Genomic DNA, 20,816 nt, shown 5'->3' with positions numbered 1-20,816 from the left:
GTTTGTGTATGAGATGGGGGGTGTGTGTGAGATGGGGGTTGTGTGAGATGGAGGGCATGATGAGATGGGGTGTGTGTGTGTGTGAGATGGGTGTGTGTGTGTGAGATGGGGGGTGTGTGTGAGATGGAGGGTGTGTGAGATGGAGGGTGTGTGTGAGATGGAGGGCATGATGAGATGGAGGGTGTGTGTGTGTGTGTGTGAGATGGGGGTGTGTGTGTGAGATGGGTATGTGAGATGGAGGGTGTGTGAGATGGAGGGTGTGTGTGTGAGATGGGGGGTGTGTGTGAGATGGGGGGTGTGTGTGAGATGGAGGGTGTGTGTGTGTGTGAGATGGGGGGTGTGTGTGCTGGATGGGGTATGTGTGTGTCATGGAGGGTGTGTGTGTGTGAGATGGAGGGCATGATGAGATGGAGGGTGTGTGTGTGTGTGAGATGGGGTGTGTGTGTGTGAGATGGGGGGTGTGTGTGAGATGGAGGGTGTGTGAGATGGAGGGTGTGTGTGAGATGGAGGGCATGATGAGATGGAGGGTGTGTGTGTGTGTGAGATGGGGGGTGTGTGTGTGAGATGGGGGGTGTGTGTGAGATGGAGGGTGTGTGAGATGGAGGGTGTGTGAGATGGAGGGTGTGTGTGAGATGGAGGGCATGATGAGATGGAGGGTGTGTGTGTGTGTGAGATGGGGGGTGTGTGTGTGAGATGGGGTGTGTGTGTGAGATGGGTATGTGAGATGGAGGGTGTGTGAGATGGAGGGTGTGTGTGTGTGTGAGATGGGGGGTGTGTGTGAGATGGGGGTGTGTGTGAGAGATGGGGGGGGTGTGTGAGATGGGGGTGTGTGTGAGATGGAGGGTGTGTGAGATGGAGGGTGTGTGAGATGGAGGGTGTGTGTGTGTGTGAGATAGGGGGTGTGTGTGCTGGATGGGGTATGTGTGTGTCATGGAGGGTGTGTGTGTGTGAGATGGAGGGCATGATGAGATGGAGGGTGTGTGTGTGTGTGAGATGGGGGTGTGTGTGTGAGATGGGGGGTGTGTGTGAGATGGGGGTGTGTGTGAGATGGAGGGTGTGTGAGATGGAGGGTGTGTGTGTGTGAGATGGGGGTGTGTGTGTGTGAGATGGGTGTGTGTGTGGGATGGGTGTGTGTGTGAGATGGAGGGTGTGTGAGATGGAGGGTGTGTGAGATAGGGGTGTGTGTGTGTGAGATGGGGTGTGTGTGTATGAGATGGGGGTGTGTGAGATGGGGGTGTGTGTGTGAGATGGAGAGTGTGTGTGTGAGATGGGGGGTGTGTGTGTGAGATGGAGTGTGTGTGTGTGTGAGATGGGGGTGTGTGTGCTGGATGGGGTATGTGTGTGTCATGGAGGGTGTGTGTGTGTGAGATGGAGGGCATGATGAGATGGAGGGTGTGTGTGTGTGAGATGGGGGTGTGTGTGTGAGATGGGGGGTGTGTGTGAGATGGGTGGTGTGTGTGTGAGATGGGGGGTGTGTGTGTGAGATGGGGGGTGTGTGTGTGAGATGGGGGTGTGTGTGTGAGATGGAGAGTGTGTGTGTGAGATGGGGGTGTGTGTGTGAGATGGAGAGTGTGTGTGTGAGATGGGGGGTGTGTGTGAGATGGGGTGTGTGTGAGATGGGGGTGTGTGTGAGATGGGGGTGTGTGTGTGAGATGGGGTGTGTGTGAGACGAAGGGTGTGTGTGTGTGTGAGATGGAGGGTGTGTGTGTGAGATGGGGGTGTGTGTGTGTGAGATGGGGTGTGTGTGAGATGGGGGTGTGTGTGAGATGGGGGTGTGTGTGTGAGATAGGGGTGTGTGTGTGAGATGGGGTGTGTGTGAGACGAAGGGTGTGTGTGTGTGTGAGATGGAGGGTGTGTGTGTGAGATGGGGGTGTGTGTGCGATGGGGGTGTGTGTGAGATGGTGTGTGTGTGTGAGATGGGGGTGTGAGATGGGTGTGTGTGAAATGGAGGGTGTGGGTGTGTGTGAGATGGGGTGTGTGTGAGATAGGGGTGTGTGTGTGTGAGATGGGTGTATGTGTGTGTGACATGGATGGTGTGTGTGAAATGGGGGTGTGTGTGTGTGAGATGGGGTGTGTGTGTGTGTGAGGTGGAGGGTGTGTGAGATAGAGGGTGTGTGTGTGTGAGATGGGCGGTGTACGTGTGAGATGGAGGGTGTGTGTGTGTGAGATGGAGGGTGTGTGTGTGTGAGATGCGGGCTGTGTATGAGATGGGGTGTGTGTGTGCTGGATGGGGTGTGTGTTTGTCATAGAGGGTGTGTGTGTGTGTGAGATGGTGTGTGTGTGTGTGAGATGGGGTGTGTGTGTGAGATGGGTGTGTGTGTGAGATGGAGGGTGTGTGTGTGCTAGATGGGGTGTGTGTGTCATGGAGGGTGTGTGTGTGTGAGATGGGGGTGTGTGTGAGATGGGTGTGTGTGTGAGATAGAGGGTGTGTGTGTGCTGGATGGAGTGTGTGTGTTACAGAGGGTGTGTGTGTGTGAGATGGAGGGTATGTGTGTGTGAGATGGAGGGAGTGTGTGAGATGGGGTGTGTGTGTGAGATGGAGGTTGTGTCATGGAGGGTGTGTGTGTGTGTGAGATGGGTGTGTGTGTGTGTGAGATGCAGGGTGTGTGTGTGTGTGTGAGATGGAGGGTGTGTGTCTATGAGATGGAGGGTGTGTGTCTGTGATGGAGGGTCTGTGTGAGTGTAGAGAGGAAGATTTATTGTGAGGAGCTGGCCAATTAGATGTGAGACCTAGCAGGTGTACCAGCTGGCTGGAGACCCAGGGAGAATCCAAAGCTGCATGGAGGCAGAGTTTCTCTTCCTGAGAACTCAAGTCTTTTTTATAAGGCCTTCGACTGATTGAATAAGGCCCACCCACACTATGGAGGGTCTTCTGATCTGCTTTACTCAAAGTTGGCTGTTTTAAGTGTTAGTGTTGTCTAAGAAATACCTGCATGGTGCCATCTAGACTGGTGTTTGACCAGATATCTGGATGCTGGGGACAAGCCAAGTTGACACTAAAATTAACAATGCATGATGACCAGTCAAGGTTGCATGTGCTTCGTTAGCGATTTCCAGCTGCCTCTCCAGACAAATGAGAGCGAGTCTGGGTGTGTTCCCTCCTGGTGCCGCTTACACTGCCATTGTGCTCTTTTTGCCTGTTTACCAGGAGTTTTGCTTTCTGGGGTATGGGTTGTTTCCTCCAGTCAGTGACGTGGTGTCTGTTTCCTCTGCTGCCGGCTCTCCTACGCATCCTTGGGTCGCTTATAGAGGAGGCTGTGTCCTTCCGTTTGCTGGAGATTGTGGCAGTAAGATTTATCAGAGTGCTAGCTGTGCCTGAAGACTCTCCTGCTGCTGCTTTCCTTTTCTCTCTCTCTGGTTCTATTTAATTGTAGCAGTGTGACATTACTGTTTTGTGTGTACCTGCTTGGAATCTTATCAGCAAAGCGTGTTTCTGGGAGCAGTCAGGAGAGGCCAGTGTGCTGGGAGAGCACAGATGGAGCTACAGGGCCCTGGGTGAGGGCCCAGGTCAGGTGCTGCTGCCCTGGGGGCACCAGATCTTTGCAGACAGATCTTTGCAGGGAGGCCACTCGGAAGACGGGAAGTGCGGGGGAGGTGGTTTGTCTAGGGGACTGTTCTGCCCCCAGGGGACATTGGCTGTGTCTGGAGACCGGTTCAGTTGTCGCTGGGAGGGGGCTGCATTTGGTGGGCAGAGGTCAGGGAACTGCTAAATACCCTTTGACGTACAGGATGACCCCAGAACGTTGTGGGGTCTGGGGCCGAGGCACCAGGTTCTAGTACATGCTGTGTATCAGCAGTAGGGTGAGAACTCCACTGCTGTCTGCTCGCTTCTGCCTCGCCGGGCGTCTCAGTCCTCAGCGCAGCTTGGAGGCAGGAACTGTTTTTACCAGCTTTCTGAGATGATTCACGTCACTACAAGTCACCCACTTACCGTGTCCAGTTCAGTCAGTGTTAGGTTAGCAGGCAGTCTCCATATGCCCCTACCTGCCCCACAACCGCAAATCTACCTATTTTCTCTGTGGATTTGCCTCTTCTGGACGTTTCATGTATGTGGAATCATACAATGTGGGACCTCTTGCGTCTGGCTGCTCTCACTCATTATAACATTTTCAAGAATCATTTGTGTCACAGTGTGAAGAAATCGAGGGTCAGAGCCAGCTGAGACCCTGGCTGTCCCCCACCCCCCCATGCTGCCAGGCCTGACTGCACTGAGCCCGTGCTCCAGGAGGGGTGGGCCAGTCGGGCATGCTGCTCACGCCTGCCTCCTTCTGGCAGATCAACCAGAATGTGGAGCTGCAGCGGGGCCGCCTTCGGGATGACATCAAGGAGTACAAGTTCCGGGAGGCCCGCCTGCTGCAGGACTACTCGGAGCTGGAGGAGGAGAACATCAGCCTGCAGAAGCAGGTGTCTGTGCTCAGGCAGAACCAGGTGAGCGTCTGGCTAGGGGTCGGGGGGCCTTTGCACCCCCTCTTCTGGCCACCTCCATGCTCTGAAGGAGGTCCCTGCCTCCTCCCACACACTTGAGCCCAGGGCCGCACACCCCATGGACCGGGGTGTGGTGGCAGACTCTCCCTCCACAACCATGAGAGCAAGGCCTCTGCCTGCAGTGTTGGCTGACAGTTGGCCTGGCCAAGGTGTCGCGGCCAGCAAAAATGGGGAAAGGTATAGGAGCTGATGAAGACGTGACACCAAAAAACTTTGGGGGCTGGGTGTCTAGCTCAGATGCCTTTCCAGTGCCAACAGGAGATCCAAGACGTCCCCAGGCCCTTTGGTACCCTGGAGCTGTCGGCCTGCTGATTCCTCCTGCTGTTTCAAGTTTGCCAGGCCCTTTGGGTCCCCTGTGATCCTGGACCTCGGGGGGCCCTCTGGGTAAAGCCAGTGGGCCTTTCTTGAGGAGCAGTGTGGCAATGTCCAAGCTGTCGTCTCCTGCTCTCGAGTAATCTCAGCAATGGATGGGATGAGGAGGGCCGCTTTCCCCTGTGATGAGACCCCTGGGTGGTTCTGGGCACCCAGGTCCCTCAATGCCTACCCCTGTCACCAACCTCCAAGAGCCACAGCCCTGCAGGGTGAGAGATGGGGGGACCTTTGTCCCACTTTAAGTTCTGCATAGGGACGTGTGGGCCCATGTGTTTATCCCGGCAACAGAACCTCTAGAGGGCACACCGCTGCCTGAGAACACGGGCTTAGGAGCTCCGCGTCTGGCTGCACAAGGGGCCGCTGTGACATCAGTCATGCACAGGGACCTGAGGGGAGAGAGACCTCGCCCCAGACCCTGGGTGGCACTGGTGGAGCCCAGCCCCCTTCCAGGGAGTCCCCTTCCTCAGGCTGCAGCCCACAGATACCCTCTCAGTCCCGCCTCTTAAGTGGCTTGTTCCTCAGGTTTTACACAAATATTACAGAAGAATAAGAAACGGTCTTTAAAATTGCATATAGATCCTGAGCCCCACATCAAGCACAGGTTTCTGTCTGCTCTTTCCTTGTCCATCTGCAGACAGTTTCAGCAGGCGTGACTCTGAGTGCTGCCTCTCCCACTCACTCCCTTGGACATCTGGCAGCTGTCACACACCCCATCTCAGGGAGCTTGAATTCCTTTGTTTTGAAATATCCTTAGAAGTGATCATCATAGTGGACATCTAAATACGTATTTTATGTATCTTGAAATATTCAGTCAACTATTGATGGATTTTGTAGAATTGAAAATCACTATTACACTTGGTAGCATACGAAGTCTGCTAGCCAATCTGAAGTGTGGTTATGCTTGTTCTGATTTCCACAGTCACCAGCTTTGAGCTATGGCTGTTGACCAGCTCACACCTTGTGCACACTTGTCCTTTGTGCTCACACCTTACGCCTCTGAGCAGCCATGGAGTCAGCACACTGGTGCTTCCTCCTGTTGCTCAGGCTTAGTCGAGTGTCACCCTTTCTTCCTCAGGTGGAGTTTGAGGGCCTCAAGCATGAGATCAAGCGTCTGGAGGAGGAGACAGAGTACCTCAACAGTCAGCTGGAGGACGCCATCCGGCTCAAGGAGATCTCGGAGCGGCAGCTGGAGGAGGCGTTGGAGACACTGAAAACGGAGCGGGAGCAGAAGAACAGCCTGCGCAAGGAGCTGTCGCACTATATGAGCATCAACGACTCCCTGTACACCAGCCACCTGCATGTCTCCCTGGATGGCCTCAAGCTCAGTGATGACGCTGAGGCCATGGCTAATGGTTTTGAGCACGGCAGCCTGGCCAAGCTGCCCCTGGACAACAAGGCCTCCACGCCCACCAAGGACGGCCTGGCCCCGCCCTGTCCCAGCCTCGTGTCCGATCTCCTCAGTGAGCTCAACCTCTCCGAGATTCAGAAGCTAAAGCAGCAGCTGATGCAGGTGAGTGGGAGAGCCAGTGGGTGGGTGGCGCTCACCTCCACTGCTGCCCCCCGCCACACACACACATTGTAGATGTCCCAAATCTTAGCTTACATTTATCTTCAACTCCTTCACTGCATGAGTGGGACTGCAGCATTACAGGTGGAAGGTGCCAGAGAAGTGGGCTTCTGAATTATGTGATTGAAATTTGGGTGCCAGTCACGGTTTTCTTATGTCCCTCTGTGGTGTCCACGTGCTATCTTCCTCGCTGTGTCCTGTGGACATGTCACAGTGGAATGCCAGGATCTATACTGTGGCCCCGAGTTTGCTGTATGTTTCTGAGGAGGGGCTCGCCTGGCTCCCCAAGTCTCTGGGCAGGGGAGGACCAACGGTGGCCCCACACGTGGCACCCTTTCTCAGACAAGTTGTTCCTGAACTCCAGGGGTTTGCCGCTTGAGATGTTCTATTCAAGAACAAGATGTGGCTGTCATCCAAAGCTCTGTCTCTCAGAAGGAGGCTTAGCCATTGCTTATATACACTATCTGGTTCATTACATGTTGATTTCTTCTTTGCAATTCACTAAACTTACCCTGTTGGGTCGGTCAAGGTCATCCGGTTACAGCTGCATCTGTAAAATACGTGCTACATTTTAAGATTTAGTAAGAAGAACATTTAGTAAGAATTGCCCAGATCTGGAGACCCTTGTCCTGTCTAACAGTGTCACAGACAGGCCAGCAGGATGACAGGCGGGGTCACTACTGGGACTGCCTGTGGGTCCTCCAGTTGCACGGACCCCACGGGCTGTTGACAGGCCCTTCTGTGCCTTTGCAGATGGAGCGGGAGAAGGGGGCCCTGCTGGCGACACTGCAGGACACACAGAAGCAGCTGGAGCAGGCAAGGGGGGCCCTGTCGGAGAGGCACGAAGAGGTGAGCCGCCTGACAGAGACCCTGAGTGCTCTGCAACGCCTGCAGGCCGGCAAGGAGCGGCGCACAGCCCTGGACAGCGAGAAGGAGCGTGACAGCCACGAAGATGGTGACTACTATGAGGTGGACATCAATGGGCCCGAGATCCTGGCCTGCAAGTACCGCGTGGCCCTGGCAGAAGCCACTGAGCTCCGGGAGCAGCTGAAGACTCTGTGCAGTGCGCACGAGGCCAGCGAAGCTTGGCACGCCGAGGAAAAGGGCCGACACGAGGCCGAAAGCCAGGCTCTCAATGAGAAGGTGTCCCTGCTGGAGAAGGCCACCTGCCAGGACCGTGAGTTGCTGGCTCGGCTGCAGACAGAGCTGAAGAAGGTCAGTGATGTCGCGGGTGAGACACAGGGCAGCCTGAGTGTGGCCCAGGATGAACTGGTGACTTTCAGCGAAGAGCTGGCCAGTCTGTACCACCACGTGTGCATGTGCAACAATGAGACGCCCACCCGTGTCGTGCTGGACTACTACCGCGAGGGCCCGGCTGGTGCTGGCCGCTGCAGTCCCGAGGCCCGCGGGCGCCGCTCACCAGTCCTGCCCAAGGGGCTGCCGGCTACAGAGGGAGGGGCTGGGGACAGCAGCCCCTCGCCTGGCTCCTCGCTGCCCTCGCCCCTGAGTGACCCGCGCCGGGAGCCCATGAACATCTACAACCTGATCGCCATAATCCGCGACCAGATCAGGCACCTGCAGGCGGCTGTGGACCGCACCACGGAACTGTCGCGACAGCGCTTAGCATCGCAGGAGCTCGGCCCCTCGGCAGATAAGGATCGGGAGGCCCTCATGGAGGAGATCCTCAAGCTCAAGTCGCTTCTCAGCACCAAGCGGGAGCAGATCACCACGCTGCGCACGGTGCTCAAGGCCAACAAGCAGGTGCGCACCGTGTTGTGGTCGATGGGGCGGGCGGGCGGGGGCGCACCGTGCTGGGGTCGGTGGGGCGGGCGGGTGGGGGCGCACCGTGCTGGGGTTGGTGGGGCGGGCGGGCGGGTGTGCACTGCGGGGGGAGTGGGCGGGCAGCTGTGCACTGTGGGGGCGAGTGGGTGGGCAGGTGTGCACTGTGGGGGGGAGTGGGTGGGCAGGTGTGCACTGCTGAGGTTGGGGTGGGCGGGCAGGTGTGCACTGTGGGGGGAGTGGGCAGGCAGGTGTGCACTGCTGAGGTTGGCGTGGGCGGACGGGTGTGCACTGCGGGGGGAGTGGGCGGGCAGGTGTTCACTGCTGAGGTTGGCGTGGGCGGACGGGTGTGCACTGCGGGGGGAGTGGGCGGGCAGGGGTGCACTGCTGAAGTTGGGGTGGGCGGGCAGGTGTGCACTGTGGGGGGAGTGGGCAGGCAGGTGTGCACTGCTGAGGTTGGCGTGGGCGGACGGGTGTGCACTGCGTGGGGAGTGGGCGGGCAGGTGTGCACTGCTGAAGTTGGGGTGGGCGGGCAGGTATGCACTGTAGGGGTTGGGGTAGGCGGGCAGGTGTGCACTGTGGGGAGAGTGGGCAGGCAGGTGTGCACTGTGGGGGGAGTGGGTGGGCAGGTGTGCACTGCTGAGGTTGGCGTGGGCGGACGGGTGTGCACTGCACGGGGAGTGGGCGGGCAAGTGTGCACTGCGGGGGGAGTGGGCGGGCAGGTGTGCACTGCTGAGGTTGGCGTGGGCGGACGGGTGTGCACTGTGGGGGGAGTGGGCAGGCAGGTGTGCACTGCTGAGGTTGGGGTGGGCGGGCAGGTGTGCACTGTGGGGGGAGTGGGCAGGCAGGTGTGCACTGCTGAGGTTGGCGTGGGCGGACGGGTGTGCACTGCGGGGGGAGTGGGCGGGCAGGTGTGCACTGCTGAGGTTGGCGTGGGCGGGCAGGTGTGCACTGTAGGGGTTGGGGTAGGCGGGCAGGTGTGCACTGTAGGGAGAGTGGGCAGGCAGGTGTGCACTGTGGGGGGGAGTGGGTAGGCAGGTGTGCACTGCTGAGGTTGGGGTGGGCGGGCAGGTGTGCACTGCGGGGGGAGTGGGCGGGCAGTTGTGCAGTGTGGGGAGAGTGGGCAGGCAGGTGTGCACTGTGGGGGGAGTGGGCAGGCAGGTGTGCACTGCTGAGGTTGGCGTGGGCGGACGGGTGTGCACTGCGGGGGGAGTGGGCGGGCAGGTGTGCAGTGTGGGGGGGAGTGGGTGGGCAGGTGTGCACTGCTGAGGTTGGGGTGGGCGGGCAGGTGTGTACTGTGGGGGGAGTGGGTGGGCAGGTGTGCACTGTGGGGGGAGTGGGTGGGCAGGTGTGCACTGTGGGGGGAGTGGGTGGGCAGGTGTGCACTGCTGAGGTTGGGGTGGGCGGGCAGGTGTGCACTGTGGGGGGGTGGGTAAGCAGGTGCACATTGTGGGGGGGGCAGATGGGGAGCTGGGCAGCGGTTTTCACACTCCTCGACTCCCTCCTGGGCCTGTGTCACCACTAATGGCTCAGACCTCAGGCTGCAGCTATACTGCTCGTGCTACTGAAGGAAAGACGAGCATCAGTCCCAACTCTGTGCCGTGTGGGGGGCTGGGCCACTGAGGCCGGGGACAGGCGGGGTCTTGGCCTGTGGCACTTGCTGAAGCAGGCAGATTCCTCCTTGTGCTCCTCGCCCACCCACCCACCCTCTGTGTCTGAACTCCAGACGGCCGAGGTGGCCCTGGCCAACCTGAAGAGCAAGTACGAGAACGAGAAAGCCATGGTGACGGAGACCATGATGAAGCTACGTAATGAGCTCAAAGCCCTCAAGGAGGACGCAGCTACCTTCTCCTCGCTGCGCGCCATGTTTGCCACCAGGTAACACCTACAGTCCCTGGTGCTGCTTGGCCGGCGGCCCAGGAGCCTTCCCTCGGGAGGTGCGGTGCCATTCCTGCTGTTGGTGAAAACCCAGAGGGCCCCGTTTTGTTCTCTGCTTTACATGTAAGACGAGGAACTTGAAGGCAAGAGGTGAAGAGGACAGGTCCCCAGTGGCCGGGCTGTGAGTGGGCAGGTTACACAGCGAGATTTGGGCCAGTAACTGACAAGTGAGGAGTTTGCCTCCCAGAACTTGGCAGGATTTTTGTAGATTAAGAAGGAAGGCTGTCCTGTCCCCATTGGTGTTCCCTCACTGACCCTGCCAATCAGAGGTGGGGAAAGCCTCTGGGGAAGTCCCCGCTTCCTGGTGTTTCTGCCATTCGGAGGGTCTAGTGCCATCTGCTGGCCAGTGTTGGGCAGGCACTGGGGGACCCGTCCCTAGACTGTCCAAGTGTGGGTTAGGCGGTGGGGAGGCTGAGACTCCCTTATAAATGGAGTTGGAACTGAGCTCAGGACCTGCTTGTCCTCACACCTGGGTGCAGGGTGCTCCCCACTCCCCAAACGTGGGATGGAAACGTGGGGAAACAAGGGTAAAAAGGCCCGGGCTTCTCGGAAAGTTTCCTTTTCTCCTGGCAGAGTGCGTGGGAAAGACCTCAGTCCACCCCTCAGCGCCGCTATGCTGACCCTCACTTCCTCACTTGTCTACCAGACCAAACTTCTCAGATGGAGCTGAGGTCCCAAACCCATTCGTCTCTGGGCGAGGGTTAAAACTCACTGTAGACCCTTGGTCCCTGGAGAAGGGAGACTTCCCACCGCCCCCTCTTCCCAGGCCCCACTCCTTCTCTCAGGGACAGAGCCCGAGAGGGCATTTCTGTCTCCCAGCCCCGTACCTGGGTGGGGGCGGGGGGGCACATGTCACAGTTAAGCAGATGCCAAAATAGACTGTTCACAGCGTCCACACTTACCCTTCCCAGTCTCTGGTTGGCTGTCCCGTGCAGCTTCACTGAGACCTGTGTGCACGCACTGACGTCGGGCTAGCCATATACCCTGAGCCAGGGGGCATCTCTCCTCTAACCACCTGTCCTATCACTTGAAGACCTTGAGGGGCAGTGTCTGCCTTCCTTAGTGGAGACGGTGTCACAGAGCCCTCCTGGGGAAGGCCACCTGCTGAGGGGTGGGCATCACAGAGCCCTCCTGGAGGCCACCTGCTGAGGGGTGGGCATCTCAGAGCCCTCCTGGAGAAGGCCACCTGATGAGGGGTGGGCATCACAGAGCCCTCCTGGAGAAGGCCACTTGCTGAGGGGTGGGCATCACAGAGCCCTCCTGGAGGCCACCTGCTGAGGGGTGGGCATCTCAGAGCCCTCCTGGAGAAGGCCACCTGATGAGGGGTGGGCATCACAGAGCCCTCCTGGAGAAGGCCACCTGCTGAGGGGTGGGCATCACAGAGCCCTCCTGGACAAGGCCAGCTGCTCAGGGGTGGGCATCACAGAGCCCCATGAGCAGAGGGACCCCATGGAGGTCCCCTCACCTTGTGCCCCCGTTTCCTGCCCAGGTCCCTCAGCCACACTCTCATCTTTCACACCCCGCAGGTGTGACGAGTACATCACGCAGCTGGATGAGATGCAGCGGCAGCTGGCAGCTGCTGAGGACGAAAAGAAGACGCTCAACTCCCTGCTACGCATGGCCATCCAGCAGAAGCTGGCGCTGACCCAGCGGCTGGAGCTGCTCGAGCTGGACCACGAGCAGAGCCGGCGGGGCCGTGCCAAGGCCACCCCCAAGGCCAAGCCCAGCACCCCGAGCGTAAGTCACACCTGTGCCTGTGCCAGCAACAGGACCGAGGGCGCTGGGCTCACTGCTCAGGTGCTCTGCGGCGAGAAGTATAACATTTGCTGGGATTAAGGCCACAGGGCTGCACACTACAGCTAACCTGCCACTCGTCACCTGTCTGCTTCACCTTGACTAACACGGCGGCGGCGGGACTGTGGTGCTAGGCTGGTCTTAACCATAACTAACGCACAGAGGGGACGATTTAGCCGGCGGCATCGGCATGCTGCTCCCCCAGGACACAGTGAGCTCGTGTCTGCTTCTCACCCCCAGGAGCACCCTTCACAGCAGCTGTTACTTGGCAGAGGACCTGGGGGTCAGGGTGGGGTCAGAACCACGAGTCCTCGCAAAAACGTGGCTTCCCAGGGCCTAGGTGTCAGCAGCTCCCTCTGGCTGGGACAGAGCTGAGGTGACACTTGCATGTTCTCCACATATCTCTAGTGCAGCCAGGGAGCAGTGTTAGAGGTGCCTGCCCAGGTCCCAGCTATAGCGTCACAGGATGGAGAGAATTGCTTTGTAGTTTGTGGCGCAAACTCCCTTTGGCACAGAAGGACAGAATTCCTTCCCCCAAACGCAGAGAAAGCGCAGCCCTGAGCCCCGAGTCCTCCAGCCCTGGCCGCGTCCCACTCGCATGCTCGCCTGGCCACCCCCTGAGGCCAGAGCTTGCATTCTGGGCCTCTCAGAGATCTGCACCCTGATCCGGTGGCCTGCGAGGTGACACATTGGCAGGCCCAAGGCCTGGGATTTTTTCAGTGAGAAAAGCTTGCCAAGTGACTGACCCGACTCCTGTCCTTGGGGGAAACCCATCCTGTACTTCGGGGTGGGGGGGCCCAGCTTTCAGCACATTTCTCTAGTCTCTGTCCGTTATCAGGCCTTCCTCCCAGGTGACGTTCGACACTAAGAAACAGGGCTCTGGAAAACCCCAGCCTGATTCCAGGCCGATGTGGGCAAGGAGCCTGTATGGGCCCAGGGTCCGTCCGAGGATTCACTGAGGAGGAATGCGGTTCTCATTCATCACTGCAATGGCAGGGGTTTGTTTCAGGCAGGAAAGGTGGCTGTGGGGTCCTTCTGTTCCCAGAGGCCTCATCCACACCGGACCTTTGGCATCAGGCCGTCTGAGTTGACACTTTCGGAAGCAGAACCCCTCAGTATTTTACTCCGTCACCCCGCAGGAGCCACCGGCCCTGAGGCGCTCTTTGCCTCATCTTTCCGTGGCCCAGAGGGAGTTTGTGTTGCCCCTTCACAACAGTGTGTGCTCCCACTCCCCTTCCCCTTGGTTCCCAAGTGTGTCTCGGTTCCCACCAGACCAGGTGCTGCACAGACTGCCTTGGGTTTTGCAAACCACTGGAATTGAGAGGTGCGGGCGTGGCACATCTTTCCCCTCTGTGTGCCTGTCTCCGGCTCTTCCTGCTTTGCTGATGGGACACTGTGTCTTGGATTTCCCTCCCACTTGAGAATGGGTCAGGCCTTCGTGCCTGTGTAAGCAGGACTTCCAAGGGCATGGCTGCCTGCTGGCCCCACACACTGCTTCTGCCCCCCTCGCCAAGCCTGGCACGCAGCTTCTCTTTGTACCTGTAAGGTATCTTCATGAGGCACTCGGGGCTGGCGGCCCCCGTAACACATGCAGGTCTTCTCTGCTGCTAACGCACCCATGCCTCACAGCTTGGCGACAGCTTTAGTTGTCCGACAGGTGACTGGTTCTAACACTGTCTTGTTTTCTCCCATTTTCAGCTGTAGATTAGCTGCCGGGAGAACTCGGCCGCCGGCCCTGTCACACTGCAACCCCTCCCCTCCCCTCCCATGGGCCCACGCAGAGGAAGGAAGGGCAGCCTAAAAGTCCACTTAGAAATGTTTTTGGATATGCCACTGCAATTCTTTTTTAAATAGCATTCCTGAGTTTTTAATGGCAGAGGAAAAAAGCTTTAATGTTCAGAAAGCCACCAGCTGCTGCTCGAAGGGCCTTTGTACAGCGCTGAAGAACCTGCTGGGACAGCAACCGCCAGGCTCGCTTAGGAACCTGCTAGAAACGCTCACCACTGGGGTCTCCCTATGACAGATACTGCTTTTTCATTTGATCAACCTGTGCACTTTTGATATTTTGATTATATTTGCTTAATCCCTCACATAGAGACGGTCTCATATGCCGTGGTCTGTCTCGTGGTCCTGTAGCGCTCTGTCTTAGCTCCTGACGTGGTCATCTGACGTTGGCACGTGGCACAGTTGTGTCCTAGTGTGTAGCTCTAGACTGTTTAGATGAAGGCTTCGACCCAGCAAGGAGCTCAGCTAAACACATCCACGCTGTGGGTCAGCAGCCTTTGGGATTATACGGCATTGTGGTTCATGTTGGAAATTGCAGGTTTTAAATGCCATGTTCATTAAGAAATCCAGGGTATTCTGATTCTGGGGTTTTTCATATTGTATTATTATTATTCTTAGGAATAGTTCAATGTAACAAGAAGAAAACTTGACCTTTGCTCTGGTTAAACAGTTATAGGCACTTGAAAACAAAAAAGATAAATTATTGAATGAGTAGTATTACCTACAAATTCCAGAATTTTCTGGGCTTTAGGACGTTGTGAAGCATGACTGATTAACAGAATTTTATACAACTGTACCAGTGACATTCCAAATTGGAATTGTTTTGTTACTCTGGTTGTTGTGCCAAATTGTGGTACACTTAGAAAATTCTACCGTCGTCAATTTTTAGGGTGTTCTGTTTCAACACCTTTTTGTTAGTGATCATTGCCAGTAGTGCCTTCATCAGGTAAGGGAGGTGTCCCGGCATAGTTTATTCTCTAAAATGGACAGTGAAGAGCTAGTTGGGAATGCTGAAGGCCAGTGTGGACCAATAGGTGTGAGTGGGTGTACTACACCTTCACACCTGAACCTGGGCGTCTTCACTGAGGGAAAGTAAACAGCAATTGTGCAAAATTCTGTTAGTCAGTGATTCTTTGCAGATCCTTGCAGATCCAGGGGTTGAGAAACGAAAGTGAACACAAACCTTGAGTGTGCTTTGGGAACCAAATGGACTTTACGGGAGAAGCTAAGCAAGTGGTGTGAATAACATGCCACGTTTATGAAGAGCCGCGGGCAGCCGCGGAGCCGGTGCCGTCGGCCTCATGCAGGGGGTGAGGGCTAGCCATAGTATTCTTTGCAGATGTGAGAGAAAGACATTATATATTCTCTTGCTTGGTGTAACTAATCACTGTTAATTTCAGGAAACTGAACTCGCTCAAGCTTCTTAGCAAACCAGGTCTGTGGCCTGTCCAGTTTGCTGAGTGAAGCTGTGTGAATGGTCAAATTGGTACTCAAAGAGGAAGAAGAAAGTGTCCTCCCTCCTCCAAAATAAAGGAAAAATTATAGTAAGTAGCAAGAATAAGAGTTCTGTTTCCTGGAATGAGCACTTCTTATTCCTAGTTGTAGGGACCCCTATTTTTACCTTCTATTACAGTGTTGATTCATAAGAAACAATGTTACATTTACGATAACTTCATCTGTATGGGGTATTTATTTGCAATGATGTCTGAGTACTGTATTTTTTTTTTCTGTGCATTGCCTTAGTGTCAGAATGTTGTCTTTATTTTAAGATCACATGCATGTTCTCCTGCCAAGGAACCTTTACACAGACCCAAACAAACAAAAATGCGTTCAGATTCTGAGAAAATGAGGCAGAGCATGGAAAAGGAATAGGAAGGAGAAATCAGTCGCGACTTGGAACAGACATGGCGCAAAAGCCTGCAAAGCCAGTGCATGTGGGAACAGTAGGCCTAGTGAAGGGTCACGTTGGTAGGACCAATAAATAAAGAATGATACAAAGACAAAGCACAAGGCTTGTTCTCTGTGGCTGCACTCATTCCCCGTCCCAGATGCCTGTGGGCCCAGCAATACACTGTAATTCCAGTGCCTAAAACAATAAAACCAGCCTGTCGGAAACCCTGCTGGTGAGAGCTGGAAGCGACCTTGGGCCCAAATCCGGAGGTGTGGGGAGGAGAGTGGGTATGGGGTGTCCCCCGAGAGGGGCATCAGGTGTCAGTGAGCACCCAGCACCTTAACAGGGAGAGCACGTTGCCTTCGCCATCCTGTCCAGAAAGCAGATTGGGGTAACATGGCATCCTTTGCTGTCCAAACTGCTGCTCACTGATCCCAGGAATGAACAGATCCACACAAAAGAGTTACCTGTTTGTCATCATCACAAAAGTATGTTCACCTGCAGGAATGTGTACAAGGCATGTTGAGTCCGTCCTGCTGATCGCTTGTGGGTGTGTGAGCATAGGGGATAAGTCCTGGATGAGGGAACAGGGTATCCCTACGACGCTCTGCTACCCTTGCTTCTGATAGCCTGTCAGGCCTGAGCCACTTCACCCAAACCTCAGGGCAAAGGCTGTCTGAGGCCAGGGCCTCCCTTCCCTGGCATCTCCCCAGGACCCCTCCCTCCACCCAGAGTTTCCCCTCCCCCCCCCCCCGATGGATCTCCATCCTTCTTTGCTAGTGTTGGCCTGAACTTGTTTTCAGTTTGAAACTTTCAAAAAGAGACTTGTTTTTCTAACTCCATAGCCAGAAGGAATCTTCTCCCCTGCTGGCCCGTGTTGCCCCAAAGGGTCCCTAGAACAGGTTGAGAATAGGAGGATGGGACACTGGCAGTAAGCCAGTCAGGGCAGGCCCTTTTCCAGGTGGGGACACCACCTGGCCCTTGGCCCCCACCATATGTGTGGCGTATTGTGGCCCTGGCCCAGTTCCACGTGTTGGAATGTTTGATTTGCACAAGCACACGTGTTGAGGCCGTCCATGTCCCCAGAGTGCTCCAGGTGCTCACACGTGGTTTTTCATTTCAGGGGTGGAGTGGCGGCCTTCCAAGTGGACAGTGTCCCAGGAGCCTGTGGGAGGGGGCATTTGACACTGACAAGCCACCTGCTCAACCTTCCCTTCCAAGAGGGAATGTCTCCACTCCTACCACCTCTGCGTCCCTGGAGCAGTCTTCACCCTCCCACCCCCACTCCCCACCCCCAGCAGGTTTGCAGAGCTGGAAAGTGTCAGGTTGGAGACAGACCTTTGGTTGATCACCCCCTTTTGGTAGCTGACATACCCTGGCTGATTTATGCTCTCTGAGCCTCAGTTTCTCTTCTACAGGTAGAGGACTGTAGTTCCTTGCTCAGCGGTTATGACGTTTCTTCCAGCCCTAGGTGTTCAACGTGTGGCAGATGCCGAGTCGATGAGTGTTGCTAATGCGGCTCTAGCGCCGTCATCATTATAACCAAGCTCTGGCAGCCAGGCCATGGCCTGGCCTCTGTCCTGTGAGGAATGCGATTTAAGTAAGCTTTTTATCAAAGCATAATTTGCACTCAGAAAAGTGTGCACGTCTAATGTACAGGCCAGATGTGCACACAGGAAACAGCTGTGTGATCAACAGCCAGAGTCCCAGGTTCCTCTAGGAGTGCTTCCAGACACATTCGGGGGACGCCTCTGTGTGCCAGCCCGGGTGCAGTGCTGGGCTGCTCCTGCCATGGGAACCTCCCATGCACATGTGCCTGCATTCTGACCTCACCTGGCGTGGGATTTTGGCAGGGATGGGCTGCCATTAGGTTTGCCTCTGTGTGCTCACCTTTCCGCTGTGGCCGAACAGCAGAACTGTAAGGTCTGTGTGTTGTCATTTTGTCAGTTTTCTTGTGGGCAAGCACGTTGGCTCTTGTGAGTTCACCTTTGTAAGATCAGGTCCCAGGGGTAACGGCCCCCCACCCCCCACAGAGCACCTCCCCCTAAACAGGAAGAGGCAATGTCACAGTGCCTCACGCCCAGAAAAGGCCTCCCTGCATGGGTACTGTGAGCACACTCCTGCATGGGCCTCCTAGGAGAGAACAGTAGGAATCGATCACACATACACCAGCATCCCGTTTGTTCATCTCAATCTCAAGTAAAGAATCCAGATTTGTTTTATTTAGCCTCACATGTTAGTGAAGTACAGCACCCATACATAAGAATGCAAACAAGTGTCCAACACAAACAGGTATCCTCTGGCTGGATTTTTGCAAACTGAACACAAACAGCCACCATCCCAATGAGAAGCAACTGCGGGCAGCCCCCCAAAACCCTCATACTCTGTGCAGCCACTCCTCCTCCCTGGGATAAGTCTCTGAGTGTGTCAGTGCAGGTCACTTGTGCCTATTCCTGTACTTTATATACATGGAAGCACACAGTAGGGACCCAGAGCTTTGATAGATTTACTTATCAAACCTCATGGATTTCTCACACCCTGATTGAACTATGAATTTACAGGTGACTCACTAGATTCAAAGATATAAATCAGTTGAACGTAAAAGAATGGAAAAAGATATTCCCTGCAAACAGTAGCCAAAAGAGAACAGGAGTGGCTATACAAATAGACAAAATAGACTTTAAGACAAAAATTGCTATGAGAAACAAAGAAGGACATTATATATAATAAGTCGATTCACCAAGAAGATTTTTAAATGTATGTGTACCAAATAACAGCATAATAATACAATAAGCAAAAACTGCCAGAAATGAAGGGAGAAATAGTTAAACAATAGTTGGATATTCAGTACCCCACTTTCAATAATAAATAAAACAAAACAGAATAGCAAAAATGAAATAATATACTTAACAGGATGATAAGCCAACATTACTTGAACAGAACTGTAAGCAAAGCCTAATAAATCTATAGAACACTCCAACCAACAGCAGAATACATATTCTTAAGTGCATATGGAACATTGTCCAGGATAGACCACATGTTAGATCACCAAACAAGTCTTAATAAATTAAAGAAGGTTGAAATTATGCAAACTATATTGTCTAATGACAATGGGATAAAATTAGAAATGAAATGTGGGAAATTCACAAATATGTGTAAATGAAACACTTCTTAATAATCCATGGGTCAACGAAGATAGTAAGAAGAAAGAAAGGTAGCTCTTAAATCAAGAATCTAAGCTCCCACCTTAAGAAATGAGAAAAAGAACAAACTAAGCCCCAAGGAAGCAGAGATTAGAGTGGAAATAGTGAAATAGGAATAGGGGGAAAATGGAGAAAAATCAACAAAACCAAAAGTTGTTTCTTGTTAAAGATTAGCAAAAATGAATTAAAAAATGACAAGACCTTTAGAATAAAAAATGCTGTTAAAATCAGAAATAAAAATGGAGAAATTATTACCAAATTTACAGAAATACAAGATTATGAGAGTACTGTGAATAATTATACACCAAAAAATCGGATAATCTAAACCCAAACCAAGCAGAAAGAAGGAAATAGTAAAGGCTAGAGCAGAGATGAATGAAACAGAAAAATCAATAGACAAAATCAACAAAACCAAAAGTGGTTTCCTAAAAACAAATCAACAAACCTTGAGCTACACAAAAACAGATGACTGAAATTACTGAAATCAGTAATGAGATTGGGGATCTTACTAATGACCTTACATAAACAAAAAGATTATGAGACAATATTATAACAATGCTGACATATGAGATAACTTTAATGAAATGGCAAATCACTAGAATCACACCAACTACCAAAACTGACTCCAAAGGAAATAATCTTAATAAGCCTAAGACAAGAAATTGAATCAGTAATAAAAAAACTCTTCCAACAGGAGTTCTAGTTTCTGTTCCAACATATAAGATGCATAGAAGCCATCACGTTGTCCTAACAATAAGTAAAAAGCTGAACAAACTGGAAAACCAACTCTTGTATTTGTCATAGAAGTGAGGTCACAGGGTATGCCACTGCCCCCCAAATTGTAGACACAGACAAGGACAGAGTCACAACTTAGCAGAGCAGTTGTAATCAGTACCTGGGTAGGAAAACCTGATCTGTAATTGACCAATATGCTGTAGGCTCAGTGTGGACAAACCTGAGAGATAAAAGCTCCAAGAAGACCCAGTCATAGTGGGACCCTCACACTTATATGAGCTTTACGTCCAGGAGCTCTACCAGATTCTCACAGTGAAGACTGGAGAAAAATCCCTCCCTCCTCGCCGCCAGGCTTTCAGTGACAGAAGGGAAAAAGGAGCCATTTTGAAATACCCTACAGCATTCTTCTTAACCAGACCTACCCTCAAGACAAAACTATTTTATCACAGCCTAACTAACGTGGGGGAAGGGAAACACCCAACTCTAGTCCCCTCTGGCCATACCTTACCACCTAAAAGGGTGAAAAGAAGAAAAAAACTGAGCGGCACAGGGGCACTAATAACAGATTAATCACAATCCTATAGGACCGCTTCCCTTTCCCCTACACCTTACCATTTTACCGTGTTTCCCCGAAAATAAGACCTAGCCAGACAATGAACTCTCATGTGTCTTTTGGAGCAAAAATTAATATAAGACCTGGTATTATATTAATTATATTACATTATATTATAAAGACTGGGTCACATAGTAAAGTAAGACTGAGTCTTGTATTAATTTTTGCTCCAAAAGACACATTAGAGCTGATTGTCCGACTAGGTCTTATTCTCAGGGAAATACAGTATTACTAAATGCCTATTTACTGCAGTTCTCTTTCCCCAGTACATCATGTCTGGCTTTCAACAAAAACTTTCAACAAAAAAGATAGGACAAACATTAGAACCAGACTTAAATATGGCAAGAATGTTGAAAGTATCCGACCAGGAATTTAAAATAACTTTAATATACTGAGGGCAGTAATGGAAAAGTTAGACAGTGTGTAAGAATAGACAAGTAATATAAACAGATGGAATACTGTAAGAAAGAATCAAAAAGCTGGAAATTAAAAAACACTAACAGATAAAGAATGCCTTTGATGGGCTTATTAGTACATTGGACATAGCTGAAGAAAGACTTTCTGTGCTTGAGGATGTGTCAATAGAAACTTCCAAAACTGAAGAGAAAAAAGACAAGAAATGGATAAGAGTATCCAAGAATTGTGGGACAACTA

At 53.3% G+C, this 20,816-nt stretch overlaps 1 protein-coding gene across 4 annotated transcripts in view; it reads left to right on the top strand.

The window, feature by feature from the left end:
- The window catches only part of BICD2 (BICD cargo adaptor 2), a 118,363-nt gene that overhangs the window by 37,682 nt on the left and 59,865 nt on the right, over nt 1-20,816 (top strand). For 3 of the 4 annotated variants that reach the window (XR_013994397.1, XM_081065615.1, XM_081065616.1), the window contains exons 3-7: nt 4,276-4,428; nt 5,933-6,367; nt 7,178-8,185; nt 9,930-10,081; nt 11,668-11,878. Coding sequence is in view for 3 of the 4 variants with exons in the window: in XM_081065615.1 (XP_080921741.1) it covers nt 4,276-4,428; nt 5,933-6,367; nt 7,178-8,185; nt 9,930-10,081; nt 11,668-11,878 (1,959 nt within the window). In the remaining variant the exon portion in view is untranslated. Of the gene's footprint in view, nt 1-4,275; nt 4,429-5,932; nt 6,368-7,177; nt 8,186-9,929; nt 10,082-11,667; nt 11,879-13,633; nt 15,725-20,816 lie in introns of those variants that run through there. The other variant, XM_081065617.1, reaches the window with a different exon arrangement.

Source organism: Rhinolophus hipposideros (assembly GCF_964194185.1).
Source record: "Rhinolophus hipposideros genome assembly, chromosome: 11".
In the NCBI taxonomy this organism is placed as follows: Eukaryota; Metazoa; Chordata; class Mammalia; order Chiroptera; family Rhinolophidae; genus Rhinolophus; species Rhinolophus hipposideros.
The sequence above is the reverse complement of the archived record's forward strand: the minus strand, read 5'-3'. Positions and strand labels throughout refer to the sequence as shown.